Consider the following 18636-nt stretch of genomic DNA (forward strand, 5'->3'; position numbering starts at 1 on the left):
TAGATCAGCGAGAGTGAGATAGATCAGCGAAAGAGAGATAGATCAGCAAGACAGATAGATCAGCGAGAGAGAGAGAGATAGATCAGCGAGAGAAAGATAGATCAGCGAGAGAGAGAAATAGATCAGCGACAGAGAGATAGATAGATCAGAGACAGAGAGATATATCAGTGACAGATAGATAGATAGATCAGCGAGAGAGAGATAGATCAGCGAGAGAGAGAGAGAGAGAGAGAGATAGATAAGCGAGAGAGATAGATCAGCGAGAGAGAGATAGATCAGTGAGAGAGAGATATAGATCAGCGAGAGAGAGATAGATCAGCGACAGAGAGATAGATCAGCGAGAGAAAGATAGATCAGCGAGAGAGAGATAGATCAGAGAGAGAGAGAGATAGACCAGCGAGAGAGAGATAGATCAGCGAGAGAGAGATAGATAGATCAGCGAGAGAGAGATAGATCAGCGAGAGAGAGAGATAGATAGATCAGCGAGAGAGAGATAGATCAGCGACAGAGAGATAGATAGATCAGCGATAGAGAGATAGATCAGCGAGAGAGAGAGATATATCAGCGAGAGAGAGATACATCAGCGAGAGTGAGATAGATTAGCGAGAGTGAGATAGATCAGCGAGAGAGAGATAGATCAGCGAGAGAGATAGATCAGCGAGAGAGAGAGAGATAGATCAGCGAGAGAGAGAGAGAGATAGATCAGCGAGAGAAAGATAGATCAGCGAGAGAGAGAGATAGATCAGCGAAAGAGAGATAGATAGATCAGCGACAGAGAGATATATCAGTGACAGATAGAAAGATAGATCATCATCGAGAGAGAGATAGATCAGCGACAGAGAGAGAGATAGATCAGCGAGAGAGAGATAGATCAGTGAGAGAGAGAGATAGATCAGTGAGAGAGAGATAGATCAGCGAGAGAGAGATAGATCAGCGAGAGAGAGATAGATCAGCGAGAGAGAGATAGATCAGCGAGAGAGAGGTAGATCAGCGAGAGAGAGATAGATCAGTGAGAGAGAGAGATAGATCAGCGAGAGAGAGATAGATCAGCGAGAGAGAGATAGATCAGCGAGAGAGAGATAGATCAGCGAGAGAGATAGATCAGCGAGAGAGAGATAGATCAGCGAGAGAGAGATAGATCAGCGAGAGAGAGATAGATCAGCAAGAGAGAGAGAGATAGATCAGCGAGAGAGAGATAGATCAGCGAGAGAGAGATAGATCAGCGAGAGAGAGATAGATCAGCGAGAGAGAGAGATAGATCAGCGAGAGAGAGATAGATCAGCGAGAGAGAGGGAGATCAGCGAGAGAGAGATAGATCAGCGAGAGAGAGAGAGAGATAGATAGATAAGCGAGAGAGAGAGAGATAGATCAGCGAGAGAAAGATAGATCAGCGAGAGAGAGATAGATCAGCGAGAGAGAGATAGATAGATCAGCGATAGAGAGATAGATCAGCGAGAGAGAGAGATAGATCAGCGAGAGAGAGATACATCAGCGAGAATGAGATAGATCAGCGAGAGTGAGATAGATCAGCGAGAGAGAGATAGATCAGCAAGACAGATAGATCAGCGAGAGAGAGAGATAGATCAGCGAGAGAAAGATAGATCAGCGAGAGAGAGAGATAGATCAGCGACAGAGAGATAGATAGATCAGAGACAGAGAGATATATCAGTGACAGATAGATAGATAGATCAGCGAGAGAGAGATAGATCAGCGAGAGAGAGAGAGAGATAGATCAGCGAGAGAGATAGATCAGCGAGAGAGAGAGATAGATCAGCGAGAGAGAGATAGATCAGTGAGAAAGAGAGAGATAGATCAGCGAGAGACAGATAGATCAGCGACAGAGAGATAGATCAGCGAGAGAGAGATAGATCAGCGAGAGAGAGATAGATCAGAGGAAGAGAGATAGACCAGCGAGAGAGAGATAGATCAGCGAGAGAGAGATAGATAGATCAGCGAGAGAAAGATAGATCAGCGAGAGAGAGATAGATAGATCAGCGATAGAGAGATAGATCAGCGAGAGAGAGAGATAGATCAGCGAGAGAGAGATACATCAGCGAGAGTGAGATAGATTAGCGAGAGTGAGATAGATCAGCGAGAGAGAGATAGATCAGCGAGAGAGATAGATCAGCGAGAGAGATAGATCAGCGAGAGAGAGAGAGATAGATCAGCGAGAGAGAGAGAGATAGATCAGCGAGAGAAAGATAGATCAGCGAGAGAGAGAGATTGATCAGCGACAGAGAGATAGATAGATCAGCGACAGAGAGATATATCAGTGACAGATAGATAGATAGATAGATCATCAGCGAGAGAGAGATAGATCAGCGAGAGAGAGAGATAGATCAGCGAGAGAGATAGATCAGCGAGAAAGAGATAGATCATGAGAGAGAGATTGATCAGCGAGAGAGAGAGATAGATCAGCGAGAGAGAGATAGACCAGCGAGAGAGAGAGATAGATCAGCGAGAGAGAGATAGATCAGCGAGAGAGAGATAGATCAGCGAGAGAGAGATAGATCAGCGAGAGAGATAGATCAGCGAGAGAGAGATAGATCAGCGAGAGAGAGATAGATCAGCAAGAGAGAGATAGATCAGCGAGAGAGAGAGATAGATCAGCGAGAGAGAGATAGATAGATCAGCGAGAGAGAGATATATCAGCGAGAGAGAGATAGATAGATCAGCGAAAGAGAGAGATAGATAGATCAGCGAGAGAGAGATAGATAGATCAGCGAGAGAGAGAGATAGATCAGCGAGAGAGAGATAGATCAGCGAGAGAGAGAGAGAGAAATAGATCAGGGAGAGAGAGATAGATCAGCGAGAGTGAGTTAGATCAGCGAGAGAGAGATAGATCAGCGAGAGAGAGATAGATCAGCGAGAGAGGGATAGATCAGCGAGAGAAAGAGAGATAGATCAGCGAGAGAGAGATAGATCAGCAAGAGAGAGAGAGATGGATCAGCGAGAGAGAGATAGATCAGCGAGAGAGAGATAGATCAGCGAGAGAGAGAAAGATAGATCAGCGAGAGAGAGATAGATCAGCGAGAGAGAGATAGATCAGCGAGAGAGATAGATCAGCGAGAGAGAGATAGATAGATCAGCGAGAGAGAGATAGATAGATCAGCGATAGAGAGATAGATCAGCGAGAGAGAGATAGATCAGCGAGAGAGAGATAGATCAGCGAGAGAGATAGATCAGCGAGAGATAGAGATATATCAGCGATAGAGAGAAAGATAGATCAGCAAGAGAGAGATAGATCAGCGAGAGAGAGATAGATAAGCGAGAGAGAGATAGATCAGCAAGAGAGAGAGAGATATATCAGCGAGAGAGAGATAGATCAGCGAGAGAGAGAGATAGATCAGAGAGACAGAGATAGATCAGCGAGAGAGAGATAGATCAGCGAGAGAGAGATAGATCAGCGAGAGAGATAGATAGATCAGCGAGAGAGAGATAGATCAGCGAGAGAGAGATAGATCAACGAGAGAAAGATAGATCAGCGAGAGAGAGAGATAGATCAGCGAGAAAGAGATAGATCAGCGAGAAAGAGATAGATCAGCGAGAGAGAGATAAATCAGCGAGAGAGAGATATATAGATCAGCGTAAGAGAGATTTATAGATCAGCGAGAGAGAGATAGATAGATCAGCGAGAGAGAGATAGATCAGCGACAGAGAGATAGATAGATCAGCGATAGAGAGATAGATCAGCGAGAGAGATAGATCAGCGAGAGAGAGATAGATCAGCGAGAGAGAGAGATAGATCAGCGAGAGAGGGATAGATCAGCGAGAGAGAGAGATAGATCAGCGAGAGAGAGATAGATCAGCGAGAGAGAGAGATAGATCAGCGACAGAGATAGATCAGCGAGAGAGAGATAGATCAGCGAGAGAGAGATAGATCAGCGAGAGAGAGAGATAGATCAGGGAGAGAGAGATAGATCAGCGAGAGTGACATAGATCAGCGAGAGAGAGATAGATCAGCGAGAGAGGGATAGATCAGCGAGAGAGAGAGATAGATCAGCGAGAGTGTCACAAGTGACATAAGTTTCGTATTTATTGTGCAAGTTATTCTTACTTTTCCTTTTGTTTTCATTATTTGAACCTTTCTTTTGTTTTAGGAAACTATTTTTTGAAGCCAGTGGAGCAGAGTGTTAGTGTGCAGAGAAGGAGTGTGTGGAGGTTGCTGATTGGAGGAGAGGTGTAAGAGTTGAGTTGGTGTGTGAGTTGCTGATTGGTTGAGAAGGATAAGGTGGTGGTATGTAGGCAATTGAGGGAAGTTTGAGAAGGGGATGAAAATTGAGAGGAGACAGAGAAGGAGGGTTATGTTATGTTGAAGCAGAAAGGAAGTAAAGTGGTATATATGAAGTTAATAAATTGTGGGTTGGAAAGGAGTATGGTGATATAGAGCTGAAGCGGAAAGGAAATAAGGTGATCTACATGAAGTTAGTAACTTGTGAGTTGGAAATAATTATGGTGATATAGAGCTGAAGCAGAAACGAAATAAGGTGATATACATGAAGTTAATAAATTGTGAGTTGGAAATAATTATGGTGATCTAGAGCTTGAGCAGAAATGAAATAAAGTGAGATACATGAAGTTAATAAATCGAATAACTGTTGGAAGTAGCAGAATTAATTGCTTTTAAAGAAAGCTTTTGTTGAAAGTATCGAAGACTGACTTTATTGATACTGATATTATGTTACGTGGAAAAGGAGAAAGAAATAATTGATCGGGGAGCGGATTGCAGTGCAGAAGGACCTCAAGAAACATTTTTAACTTTATATTTCATGTATGTATATGTCAGAAGATAGTTGCAGGTTGAGAAGAAGTATAATTGGGAATACAAGCAGAACGGGAGCAGAGGAGTTGTTTAGTTGCGGAATCGTTTTAACTTTTATCTTTCGAATTTGTTTTGTGTCAGCGTAGGAGAAAAGGCAAGAAGGAACGATATTGTGGACATTTATTATTGTATTATTCATCTTGTGATATTATTGTATTTGGAAGGGGGGTTTCTGGGATTTATATCTGACAATAAGAAGATTGTCGATATTTTGTCTGGAAGGATTGGGAATTTGGGAAAGTGTATAAATTGTGTGGGAATAGGGATACTGTATCATTGGTTGAGAATTGCTTGGGTTTTTTTGTGGGTTTTTTTTAGGTGGGGTTTGGATTATAGAAGGAAGAATTGTTTGTCAAAGATTATTATTAAATTTACTTTTTACATTTATATGTGTACAGTTGTGGCTATTTACCGTTGTTTACCGGTGGTTACCAGATATTACATGTCCGAAAGAGCCGTAATTGCGGCTGTGTGACATTTATGGGGGCTCGTCCGGGAAACTTTGTAACCTAGCGTGAACATCGGTAGATGAAACAATTGTACGTAATTGATTGGATTGTCTATTTGTCATATTATTGACATACTGTATACTTATATTGGATACTTATACATATATATATATATTTTTTTTTCTTAAGAAATGGATCTCACTAAAATTGTTGACGCAGGAAAAGCGTTGGGGTTAGATGGAGTGGAATTAAGAGAGTTTGTGGAAAAGAGAGAGGAAGCTGCCAGAGAGAGAGAAGAGAGAGCACTAGAGAGAGAAGAAAGAAACCGGGAGAGAGAAGAAAGAAACTGAGAGAGAGAAGAAAAAGAGCGAAACAGAGACAAGGAAGAGAGAGAGAGAAGAGAGGTACTAGAGAAGGAAGAGAGAGAGAGAAGAGAGGTGCTAGAGAGGGACGAAGCAGAGAGAAAAAGAGCGAGTGAAGAAAAAGAGAGAGTAAATGAAAGAGTGAAAGAAGCTGAAAATCAGGCCTATCTCATAGAAATGCGAAGGTTAGAAATCCAATTAGAGCAAGAAAAGAATCGGGCACGGCCAGGTGGTAGAGTATTACCCAATCCTGAGTCACGGGTTAAGGCCAGTAAACCTAAATTACCCCCTTTCCATGACCGAACAGATGACCTAGATGCCTATCTGAAAAGGTTTGAACGGTATGCGACTAGTCAGGAGTGGAAAGAAAGTGAGTGGCCGGTTAACTTAAGTGCCCTACTAACTGGGAAAGCTCTCGAAGTTTATTCCAGGTTGTCTTCAGCTGAAGCTAATGATTACAAACTGTTGAAATTGGCTCTTCTAAAACGGTTTCAGTTAACCGCCGATGGATTTCGACATAAGTTACGAACAGCCAAGCCCGAACACGGGGAAAGCGGACTGCAGTTCGCTGCAAGGTTAAGCAATTATCTGGATAGGTGGATTGACCTAGCAGAGGGGGAGAAAACCTTTCAAGGGTTAAAAGATTTATTGCTGCGAGAGCAATTTACTGATGGGTGTGGGAAGGACCTTGCCCTGTTCCTAAGGGAACGTCAACCGAAAACGATACAAGCGATGGCTGAAATTGCTGAACAATATTTGGAAGCCCGTGGGGGGTTATTTGGTAAACCAATAGAGTTTAAACAAAAGGAGCCGAATTCCCCTCAACTTTCCTCTATTAATGTTCCCAGTACATCCTCAGCACAAAGCCCTTCTAGTTTCCGTAGTCCAACTTGTTTTATATGCCATCGTGTAGGTCACTTAGCTAGAAATTGCAGAGTTTCAACTATGTATAAACCAAACTCTCCTCCAAAATGTTACCGATGCTTAAAAACAGGACATATTGCCAGAAATTGTAGACAGGACGCCAACAGTTGTGCTGGGTTGTCTACTTCACCACAAAAAGAGTCTGATTGCCAAAAATGTACAAAACAACACGAATGTAAAGCCAAAGAAGAAATTCCCGATGTGGGTGCCAGTATGGTTACAAAAATGTCAGAATCTTTAAATCAATGTTGTATCAATAATGATGGTGATAGGGTCACTCTTCAATGTGGGCACTGTCTTCCAATTATGACAGCGGCTCTAAATAATTCAATTAGTAAAATGCCCGTTTATACAGGCTGTGTCGGGTCACGCTGCGTTTCTGTTCTTCGTGACAGTGGCTGTAGTGGGGTGGTTGTAAAGAAAGATCTGGTATCAGCCGAACAACTTACTGGTAAGGAGAAAACCTGTGTGCTGATTGACGGCACGGTCCGCAACCTACCGGTTGCATTAATACAGGTTAATACACCATTTTTTTCAGGAAATACGTATGCACTATGTATGAATAACCCTATTTATGACTTGATATTAGGTAATATTGCAGGAGTACGAGCACCAGGAAACCCAGATCCCACATGGACAGAGCGGAATCTTCAAGGATGTTCTGTTGTCACCCGGTCTCAAGCTAACAATATGGATAAACCATTCAGAACACTTAAAACTACAGAAATACACCAGCAAATCATCACAGCGGTAACTATGAAGACCGCTCAGCAACAAGATGTCAGCCTTGCAAAATTCAAGGATCTTGCAGAGAAGCAAACTACAACTCACACTCACGTCATATTGCGAATTTTGGACAAAAAGTGTTTTGAGAGCGCTTTTGATTTAAACATTAGCGCGAGCCTATCTTTACCGCTGAGAATTGTATTGAGAAACCCGAAGACTTCACGCGAGCGAGACGAACTGACTAAGAACATTATTACTATAGATTTTCACTTCATACACGCTTATTATTGAACAATAGTTAGTATAAATAACTGCTAGTTAATTAGAGACATTCGATGTTACTAAGAATACTAAAGAAATTACTTATAATACAAATTTAAAAGATTTATAACGATTCTAGTTTAGGTAACATTCGCCCATTAACAATGAAAACAAACAAATCCTGCGTAGGAAATCGCGGAACTCTAAAAAGTTTGTTTTAATATCACGCTAAAATTGTTTCCGAATTTTTAAATACATATTTGTAAATATTATGTTAAATTTCAATATCTTTACTTTTAATCCTCAAAAAATCAAAATGTTGATATTTTTTAAAAGAATTTTATGATCATTTGAAATCGGGTATATTTACTATCGATCGCGCTCCACCGGTGCCCGAGTAGGTGTGTACGCGTCGCTTTTGCAGGCTCTATTCCCAGTAGCGAGTTTCGGTCGCGCTAACATAAGCAAATGTTTTCTACATTTACATGCATTACGGGTAAATTATGTTTAATTGTTTTTACCGCATAACAAAATTCCCAAATTTATTTCTTTTCTTGCCTAACCGTTTCTGTCACCCTAAAATCAAATACTTTAACTGCATAATTTTAAGTGACAATAACATACAAATAGGCCTACTATAATTTGATCACTTCTGCGCAATACTTTAAAGTTTTTGTATACAATTGTTTTAAGAATATAAATAAAAACACACAGAAACTAATAAAATGGCAACTAATTGAAAAGTCAAACTCATTTATTTCATCAATTAAATATTTGAAAAAAATCAAATCAAGTAAGGTACTGTGAGTAGGCCTTAAATATGATTACTGTATTTTTTAGTTTTAATTTGTATAATGGCCTAGGCCTAATAATATAGTACTAACAACATGTTTATTTCTAAAGGCAAGAATAACAAACAGCTTTATTTATTTACCTTCAATATTAAATCTATGAGAAACCTCAATTATGAGAATCATTTAAATTTCTGTCACCGTACATTTCATTATAATGAAAACCTTTAATTTAAAAGACATTTAATTAATAAGAGCTGGTCAAATTTTTTTGAATGTCAACATGCTGTCCATAAATAGCCGCTTTCAAGTGATGCAAATGTTTTCTGGAGTCAGATCCTATAAAAAATATAGAAATATAAAAAGTATGTTAATTTAAATATGTATTTGAAAGATGGGCTAGAGGTATACTGCATGATAAATTAGGCTGAAAAACCTAGCATGTGGTCCTAGGCCTACTACAAGGCCTAGCTTAATGTTTTAAATCCCATAAAACGTTTGAATTTAATACAAGTACAAAATCTAATTTATATAGAGTTGTAAAGTGTGGTACATTCAGTACATTAATTAAAATAAATGAGAATGGGGCCTAATATTAATAAATAAACATGTAAAAAAATTGGCCTAAACGACTACGTGTGTATCTTATACGCATTGATTAACACGCAGTACGAGTTGGACCATCAAGGCTAGGCCCAGCTTCGCACAAACCACCGTTATACATGTGATTTGTTTACCTATTTCAATCGCCATTTAAAAAATACCTGAAAATATCAACATGCCCATTTTTTGTCAAACGAATATTTACATTACATAGTAACTTTTTATTTAGTCACTCGTTTACTAAAAAATTGAGGAATTTTTTTATGGTCTCGTAAAAATGTACAATATTATTATTGATAAAAACCGTATAAAATCTAACAAAAAGAAGAGCAAATTCAATGATTACCTGACACGATCATAACTGCTATCCTGTTCCAAAAACCAAGTCACATGCTTCTTCAACCCTTGCTTTAATTATTCTCATGAATTATTCATAAGGAACTATAATTTAAGGCTTTCAATTGGTTAAAAGAGTTTAACCCCTATTAAAATTTTAAATTCACATCATTTCCGGGTGATGTTGTCGCGCTTCGATGAATCTCAGAAATCACAAATGACCGCTAGAGGGCTCACTACTTTTTGTCTAGTCTAAATGAATGTGAACTGTGAGTAACAAACAAGCCACGTCTAGGTTTATTTATCATAAAGACCTATTATATAGGCAATTTTCCTCTCCTAATATTGAACACGGGGATAAGTTTACCCAACTGGTAGTGCCAGCTGACTATCGACGCCAGGTAATGCGCCAAGCCCATGAAACCTTATTAGGAGGACACCAAGGGGTCAAAAAGACGACGGATAAAGTGTTGACAACTTTTTGGTGGCCTGGGTTCACTGCGGATATTACTCGATATTGTCGATCCTGTGACATTTGTCAGAGAACTGTACAAAAAGGTAGAGTTACGAAAGTGCCTCTAGGAAGCATGCCTTTGATCGAGGTGCCGTTTGAACGGATTGCCGTTGATATAGTTGGTCCCATTTTCCCCATGTCTAAAGGTCGTAATCGTTATATACTCACAATAATAGATTTTGCTACTCGTTATCCCGAGGCAGTGCCTCTACCAAGTATTGAAGCTGAACGGGTTGCTGAGGCCTTGGTTGGTGTTTTCTCTAGACTTGGTATCCCGAAAGAAATGCTTACCGATAGGGGATCACAATTTACATCGGAAGTCATGAAGCAAGTTAGTAAGTTGTTGTCTATACGTCAGGTAATGACATCTCCATATCACCCAGCTTGTAATGGTTTGGTCGAACGGTTCAATGGAACACTCAAACAAATGCTGAAACGTATGTGTGCCGAAAGGCCTACTGATTGGGATCGATACATTGACCCACTACTGTTTGCTGTTAGGGAATCTTCACAAGAAAGTTTAGGTTTTTCTCCTTTTGAACTCTTATATGGCCGTACCGTCCGAGGACCCATGTCCATCCTAAGGGAATTGTGGACCGAAGAAATTGAAACACCAGAAACAAAAACCACCTACCAGTACGTTATGGATTTACGGGAACGATTACATGAAACCTGTCAGATGGCTCAGAAGAATCTACAAAAATCAAAGGTCAGGTATAAACAATATTATGACAAAAAGAGTAAGTCCCGGGAATTTGAGGTTGGGGATAAGGTACTACTTTTACTACCCACAGACAAAAACAAACTGTTGCTTCAATGGAAAGGTCCTTTTAAGGTTGTAAAGAAATTTGGGTATCTAGACTACCAAATTGACATTAATGGGAAATTCAAAATATTTCACGCCAATCTCTTGAAAAGGTATTATGAGCGAACCGCAGACATTAGTGCTGCTCTGGAGGTATCCGAGCCTTCAGGTATCCTTGAATTAGCTAGCACCGCTGTTATTGAATGCGAACCTAATGAAACATTTACAAGTAACCAAAATTATCATCTATCTAATGAGAATCTTTTGCAGCTCCACCCTTTACTAGCAAAAGAAACAACAGCCGACATTCACATCAACGAAAGCCTGGATGATACCCTAAAGCATGAGGTGCACCGACTCATCGGAAACTACAAAGATGTATTGACGGATTTACCGGGGAAGACTACACTTGGGCAGCATGAAATCAAGTTGGAAACTGAGGATATAATCCGTTCCAAGCCCTATCCACTTCCACATGCGTTGCGAGGTACCATTAAGGATGAGGTAAATATGATGTTAAATCTGGGTGTAGTGGAGCCTTCAGGGGCACCGTTTGCATCACCAATAGTATTGGTAAAGAAACCGGATGGGTCAAATCGATTCTGCGTGGACTTTCGGAAACTTAATCAGGTTACAGTTTTTGACGCCGAACCGATCCCGGACCAAGAGGAACTGTTCACAAGGTTGGCCCACGATCATTATTTTACTAAGATAGATTTAAGTAAAGGGTATTGGCAAGTTCCCATGGATGAAGCGTCAAAACCTTTAACATCCTTCCTAACACCAGATGGTTTGTTTCAATTTAATGTCATGCCGTTCGGCTTAGTCAATGCACCAGCTACTTTCAGTCGTATCATGAGAAAATTACTCAAAGGAATGGATAATACACTTAATTATATTGATGACATTCTAATTCACACAGCTTCTTGGGATCAACATATGAAATGTTTGTCTGAATTGTTTGGACGTCTCCGCAGGGCCAACCTAACTGCTCGACCGAGCAAATGTTTCATTGGTTATGAAACAATCGAGTTTCTTGGCCATGTGGTAGGGAAAGGACAGGTTCAACCTAGGGTGGAGAAGGTGCAAAGCATCCTGTCAGCCAAACAGCCAGAAACGAAGAAACAACTCCGGTCATTCCTTGGGATGACCAACTACTATAGGAAGTTCATTCCTAATTACTCTGTAATTGCTTGTCCATTAACCGACAAAACGAAGAATCGGGAACCTAACCGAATATGTTGGGAGAAGGCCCAGGAAAGTGCGTTTGTTAAACTTAAGGGAAAATTAAATAGTACTCCAATTTTATGCCTTCCCAATTTAAACAAAGATTTTATTTTGAGAACAGATGCGTCCGAATGTGGAGTGGGAGCGGTTCTAATGCAGCAGTATGGTGACGTGAAGTTTCCCGTGGCGTACGCTAGCAAGAAACTGCTTCCTCGAGAAAAAGCATATTCAGTGATGGAAAAAGAATGTTTAGCCATTGTCTGGAGTGTACGAAAGTTTGAATCTTATTTATATGGACGAAACTTTACGTTGGAGACTGATCACCAGCCGCTTGTGTTTATGCAGCGAGCGAAATTGTCCAATGGGCGAATTATGAGATGGGCCCTGGCTCTACAACCGTACAAGTTCCGAATAGAGGCGATTAAAGGCAGTGAAAATGTAGGAGCTGATTATCTAAGTCGAGTGTAAATATATTTAGAGAAAATGTTGGTACATATTTCTTTTAGAGGGGAGTAAATGTCACAAGTGACATAAGTTTCGTATTTATTGTGCAAGTTATTCTTACTTTTCCTTTTGTTTTCATTATTTGAACCTTTCTTTTGTTTTAGGAAACTATTGTTTGAAGCCAGTGGAGCAGAGTGTTAGTGTGCAGAGAAGGAGTGTGTGGAGGTTGCTGATTGGAGGAGAGGTGTAAGAGTTGAGTTGGTGTGTGAGTTGCTGATTGGTTGAGAAGGATAAGGTGGTGGTATGTGGGCAATTGAGGGAAGTTTGAGAAGGGGATGAAAATTGAGAGGAGACAGAGAAGGAGGGTTATGTTATGTTGAAGCAGAAAGGAAGTAAAGTGGTATATATGAAGTTAATAAATTGTGGGTTGGAAAGGAGTATGGTGATATAGAGCTGAAGCGGAAAGGAAATAAGGTGATCTACATGAAGTTAGTAACTTGTGAGTTGGAAATAATTATGGTGATATAGAGCTGAAGCAGAAACGAAATAAGGTGATATACATGAAGTTAATAAATTGTGAGTTGGAAATAATTATGGTGATCTAGAGCTGGAGCAGAAATGAAATAAAGTGAGATACATGAAGTTAATAAATCGAATAATAACTGTTGGAAGTAGCAGAATTAATTGCTTTTAAAGAAAGCTTTTGTTGAAAGTATCGAAGACTGACTTTATTGATACTGATATTATGTTACGTGGAAAAGGAGAAAGAAATAATTGATCGGGGAGCGGATTGCAGTGCAGAAGGACCTCAAGAAACATTTTTAACTTTATATTTCATTTATGTATATGTCAGAAGATAGTTGCAGGTTGAGAAAAAGTATAATTGGGAATACAAGCAGAACGGGAGCAGAGGAGTTGTTTAGTTGCGGAATCGTTTTAACTTTTATCTTTCGAATTTGTTTTGTGTCAGCGTAGGAGAAAAGGCAAGAAGGAACGATATTGTGGACATTTATTATTGTATTATTCATCTTGTGATATTATTGTATTTGGAAGGGGGGTTTCTGGGATTTATATCTGACAATAAGAAGATTGTCGATATTTTGTCTGGAAGGATTGGGAATTTGGGAAAGTGTATAAATTGTGTGGGAATAGGGATACTGTATCATTGGTTGAGAATTGCTTGGGTTTTTTTGTAGGTTTTTTTTAGGTGGGGTTTGGATTATAGAAGGAAGAATTGTTTGTCAAAGATTATTATTAAATTTACTTTTTACATTTATATGTGTACATTTGTGGCTATTTACCGTTGTTTACCGGTGGTTACCAGATATTACATGTCCGAAAGAGCCGTAATTGCGGGAAAGAGATAGATCAGCGAGAGAGAGATAGATCAGTGAGAGAAAGATATATAGATCAGCGTAAGAGAGATTTATAGATCAGCGAGAGAGAGATAGATAGATCAGCGAGAGAGAGATAGATCAGCGACAGAGAGATAGATAGATCAGCGATAGAGAGATAGATCAGCGAGAGAGATAGATCAGCGAGAGAGAGATAGATCAGCGAGAGAGAGAGATAGATCAGCGAGAGAGGGATAGATCAGCGAGAGAGAGAGATAGATCAGCGAGAGAGAGATAGATCAGCGAAAGAGAGAGATAGATCAGCGACAGAGATAGATCAGCGAGAGAGAGATAGATCAGCGAGAGAGAGATAGATCAGCGAGAGAGAGAGATAGATCAGGGAGAGAGAGATAGATCAGCGAGAGTGACATAGATCAGCGAGAGAGAGATAGATCAGCGAGAGAGGGATAGATCAGCGAGAGAGAGAGATAGATCAGCGAGAGAGAGATAGATCAGCGAGAGAGAGATAGATCAGCGAGAGAGAGATAGATCAGCAAGAGAGAGAGAGATAGATCAGCGAGAGAGAGATAGATCAGCGAGAGAGAGATAGATCAGCGAGAGAGAGATAGATCAGCGAGAGAGAGAGATAGGTCAGCGAGAGAGAGAAAGATCAGCGAGAGAGAGATATATTAGCGAGAGAGAGAGATAGATAGATCAGCGAGAGAGAGATAGATAGATCAGCGAGAGAGAGATAGATAGATCAGCGATAGAGAGATAGATCAGCGAGAGAGAGAGATAGATCAGCGAGAGAGAGATACATCAGCGAGAGTGAGATAAATCAGCGAGAGTGAGATAGATCAGCGAGAGAGAGATAGATCAGCAAGACAGATAGATCAGCGAGAGAGAGAGATAGATCAGCGAGAGAAAGATAGATCAGCGAGAAAGAGAGATAGATCAGCGACAGAGAGATAGATAGATCAGAGACAGAGAGATATATCAGTGACAGATAGATAGATAGATCAGCGAGAGAGAGATAGATCAGCGAGAGAGAGAGAGATAGATCAGCGAGAGAGATAGATCAGCGGGAGAGAGAGAGATAGATCAGCGAGAGAGAGATAGATCAGCGAGAGAGAGAGATAGATCAGCGAGAGAGAGATAGATCAGCGAGAGAGAGATAGATCAGCGAGAGAGATAGATCAGCGAGAGAGAGATAGATAGATCAGCGAGAGAGAGATAGATAGATCAGCGATAGAGAGATAGATCAGCGAGAGAGAGATAGATCAGCGAGAGAGAGATAGATCAGCGAGAGAGATAGATCAGCGAGAGATAGAGATATATCAGCGATAGAGAGATAGATAGATCAGCAAGAGAGAGATAGATCAGCGAGAGAGAGATAGATCAGCGAGAGAGAGATAGATCAGCGAGAGAGAGAGAGATATATCAGTGAGAGAGAGATAGATCAGCGAGAGAGAGAGATAGATCAGAGAGAGAGAGATAGATCAGCGAGAGAGAGATAGATCAGCGAGAGAGAGATAGATCAGCGAGAGAGAGATAGATCAGCGAGAGAGATAGATAGATCAGCGAGAGAGAGATAGATCAGCGAGAGAGAGATAGATCAGCGAGAGAAAGATAGATCAGCGAAAGAGAGAGATAGATCAGCGAGAGAGATAGATCAGCGGGAGAGAGAGAGATAGATCAGCGAGAGAGAGATAGATCAGCGAGAGAGAGAGATAGATCAGCGAGAGAGAGATAGATCAGCGAGAGAGAGATAGATCAGCGAGAGAGAGAGAGAGATAGATCAGCGAGAGAGAGAGATAGATCAGCGAGAGAGAGATAGATCAGCGAGAGAGAAGATCAGCGAGAGAGAGATAGATCAGCGAGAGAGAGATGGATCAGCGAGAGAGAGATAGATCAGCGAGAGAGAGATAGATCAGCGAGAGAGATAGATCAGCGAGAGAGAGGTAGATCAGCGAGAGAGAGATAGATCAGCGCGAGAGAGATAGATCAGCGAGAGAGAGAGATAGATCAGTGAGAGAGAGAGATAGATCAGCGAGAGAGAAATAGATCAGCGGGAGAGAGATAGATAGATCAGCGAGAGAGAGAGAGATAGATCAGCGAGAGAGAGAGAGATAGATCAGCGAGAGAGAGAGAGAAAGAGAGAGAGAGATATTTCAGCGAGAGAGAGAGATAGATCAGCGAGAGAGAGATAGATCAGCGAGAGAGAGATAGATCAGCCAAAGAGAGATAGATCAGCAAAAGAGAGATAGATAAGCGAGAGAGAGAGATAGATCAGCGAGAGAGAGATAGATCAGCGAGAGTGAGATAGATCAGCGAGAGAGAGATAGATCAGCGAGAGAGAGATAGATCAGCGAGAGAGGGATAAATCAGCGAGAGAGAGAGATAGATCAGGCGACCGAGAGAGAGATAGATCAGTGAGAGAGAGATAGATCTGGAAGAGAGAGAGATATATCAGCGAGAGAGAGAGATAGATCAGCGAGAGAGAGATAGATCAGCTAGAGAGAGAGATAGATCAGCGAGAGAGAGATAGATCAGCGAGAGAGAGATAGATCAGCAAGAGAGAGATAGATCAGCGAGAGAGAGAGAGAGATAGATCAGAGAGAGAGAGAGAGAGAGAGAGAGATAGATCAGCGAGAGAGAGAGAGAGAGAGAGATAGATCAGCGAGAGAGAGATAGATCAGCGAGAGAGAGAGAGAGATCAGCGAGAGAGAGATAGATCAGCGAGAGAGAGAGAGATCAGCGAGAGAGAGATAGATCATTGAGAGAGAGATAGATCGGCGAAAGAGGGATAGATCAGCGAGGGAGAGATAGATCAGCGAGAGAGAAATAGATAGATCAGCGAGAGAGAGATAGATAGATCAGCGAGAGAGAGATAGATCAGCGAGAGAGAGAGATAGATCAGCGAGAGAGAGATAGATCAGCGAGAGAGAAGATCAGCGAGAGAGAGATAGATCAGCGAGAGAGAGATGGATCAGCGAGAGAGAGATAGATCAGCGAGAGAGAGATAGATCAGCGAGAGAGATAGATCAGCGAGAGAGAGGTAGATCAGCGAGAGAGAGATAGATCAGCGCGAGAGAGATAGATCAGCGAGAGAGAGAGATAGATCAGTGAGAGAGAGAGATAGATCAGCGAGAGAGAAATAGATCAGCGAGAGAGAGATAGATAGATAGATCAGCGAAAGAGAGAGAGAGAGATAGATCAGCGAGAGAGAGAGAGAGAGATAGATCAGCGAGAGAGAGAGAGAGAGAGAGAGAGATATTTCAGCGAGAGAGAGAGATAGATCAGCGAGAGAGAGATAGATCAGCGAGAGAGAGATAGATCAGCCAGAGAGAGATAGATCAGCGAAAGAGAGATAGATAAGCGAGAGAGAGAGATAGATCAGCGAGAGAGAGATAGATCAGCGAGAGAGTGATTACTTACTTACAGCAATGCTGGGTCCGGAGTCGAGGCTAGGCTATGCCTATAAGCTCCTCTTGATAATTACATCAACTCTTAAATATGGCGCAAATTTAAGCGGGTGGTTGGACCATGCCCGTTCAAGCCCGGACTTAAATTGATTGGTTGATCTTGAAGCTACTACATCCTCCGATAACGAATTCCATAATATAATAGCTTTTCGACCAAATGAGTCCCTCATCCAATTTGTGCGTGAGAACTTAAATTTTAATTTAAAAGAATGACCACGTGTTCTAACATCTTCATCACGTTCAAAAAAAGAATCAGCAGAAATACTATCCACTCCATGTAACATTTTAAAAATCTGTATCAAATGAGCTCTTTGCCTTCTGTATGCGAGAGTAGGTAGGCTGAGAATTTTCAGCCTTTCTGAATAAGGTAAATGACGAATTGAAAATATAAGCTTGGTGGCACGTTCTTGGACTTTTTCCAATAGGTCTTCCTCCTTACAATGTAGCGAGTTAAAAACAACGTTGCAGTATTCCAAGGTCGGACGAATAATAGCTTTATATAAACGAAGAAACCCATCCATATTTAAAAACTTGAAAGCCCGATATACCATGCCCAACTTCCGATTTGCTCTCATTGCTACATCTGCCACATGTACATTAAAAACAAGTTTAGAGTCAATAGTAACACCGAGGTCTTTTTCATGATCAACTTCATTCAATAAGAAACCACGCATGGCATACAGATGTTTGTTGTTTTTCTTCCCAAAGTGCATTACTTTGCACTTACCCTCGTTAAAAGGTAATTGCCATTTGTCAGACCAGTCACATGCTTTCTCTAAATCTTCTTGTAGAACTTGAGCATCATTCACAGTGTTAACTACTCTATACAATTTAGTATCATCTGCAAACATACGTACAGAGGAAGAAATAACAGAAGGTAAATCATTTATAAACATAATGAAAAGAACAGGTCCAACGACGCTTCCTTGCGGGATACCACTACGAACATCAGCCCAATCTGAAACACATCCATTGACACTAACCCGTTGTTGTCTATCGTTAAGAAATTCTTGAAACCAGTTTTAGAAGTTTACCTCAAATACCCAATGCACTCATTTTCAGAAGGAGTCTATGATGAGGCACACTATCGAAAGCCTTCTTGTAGTCAAGGTAGATACAATCAAAACAATCCTGATTATCAAAATAAGAAAACCAGTTTTCAAGAACATCAAGTAATTGTAAAGCACAGGAACGACCTTGCCGGAAACCAAATTGCTCATAACAAATAAGTGAGTGATGTTCAAGAAAGTCCAATAATTCCTTCCTGATAATTCTCTCCATAATTTTACCAACTACTGAAGTTAAACTCACAGGTCTATAGTCTAGTTGCTTGGGTCAGACTTCACTCCTTTTTTAAAAATCGGTACCACTGTAGCCCGTTTCCAACTATTAGGGACGGCTTCTTCTTGAAACAATTTCGTAAAAATAATATGTAGGGGGTAGCAAATGATATCCTTTAGTTCGACTAAGATGCGTGGGTGAATACCATCAGGTCCAGCTGTTTTAGTAATATTCAACGTTGATAAAATATTTAAGATTTCGTCACAAGGAAA

The 18636-nt window shown here is 40.8% G+C and overlaps 2 protein-coding genes across 2 annotated transcripts; one reads left to right on the plus strand and one right to left on the minus strand.

Annotated features, from left to right (window-relative positions):
* The first annotated feature begins 5700 nt into the window (after window positions 1-5700).
* On the plus strand, window positions 5701-7898 carry LOC140044084 (uncharacterized). Its single transcript, XM_072088564.1, has 2 exons — window positions 5701-7394; window positions 7881-7898. Exons 1-2 carry the CDS (start codon window positions 5811-5813, stop codon window positions 7896-7898), a joined length of 1602 nt encoding a protein of 533 aa, XP_071944665.1. The 5' UTR covers window positions 5701-5810.
* Window positions 7899-17368: 9470 nt separating this feature from the next.
* LOC140044085 (uncharacterized) lies at window positions 17369-18364 on the minus strand. Its single transcript, XM_072088565.1, has 3 exons — window positions 18127-18364; window positions 17642-17924; window positions 17369-17441 (listed from the first exon to the last, which is right to left on the minus strand). The coding sequence occupies exons 1-3, from the start codon at window positions 18362-18364 to the stop codon at window positions 17369-17371; spliced, it is 594 nt and encodes a 197-aa protein (XP_071944666.1).
* Window positions 18365-18636: the final 272 nt, after the last annotated feature.

This window comes from Antedon mediterranea, chromosome 3 (assembly GCF_964355755.1).
Source record: "Antedon mediterranea chromosome 3, ecAntMedi1.1, whole genome shotgun sequence".
Lineage (NCBI taxonomy): Eukaryota > Metazoa > Echinodermata > Crinoidea > Comatulida > Antedonidae > Antedon > Antedon mediterranea.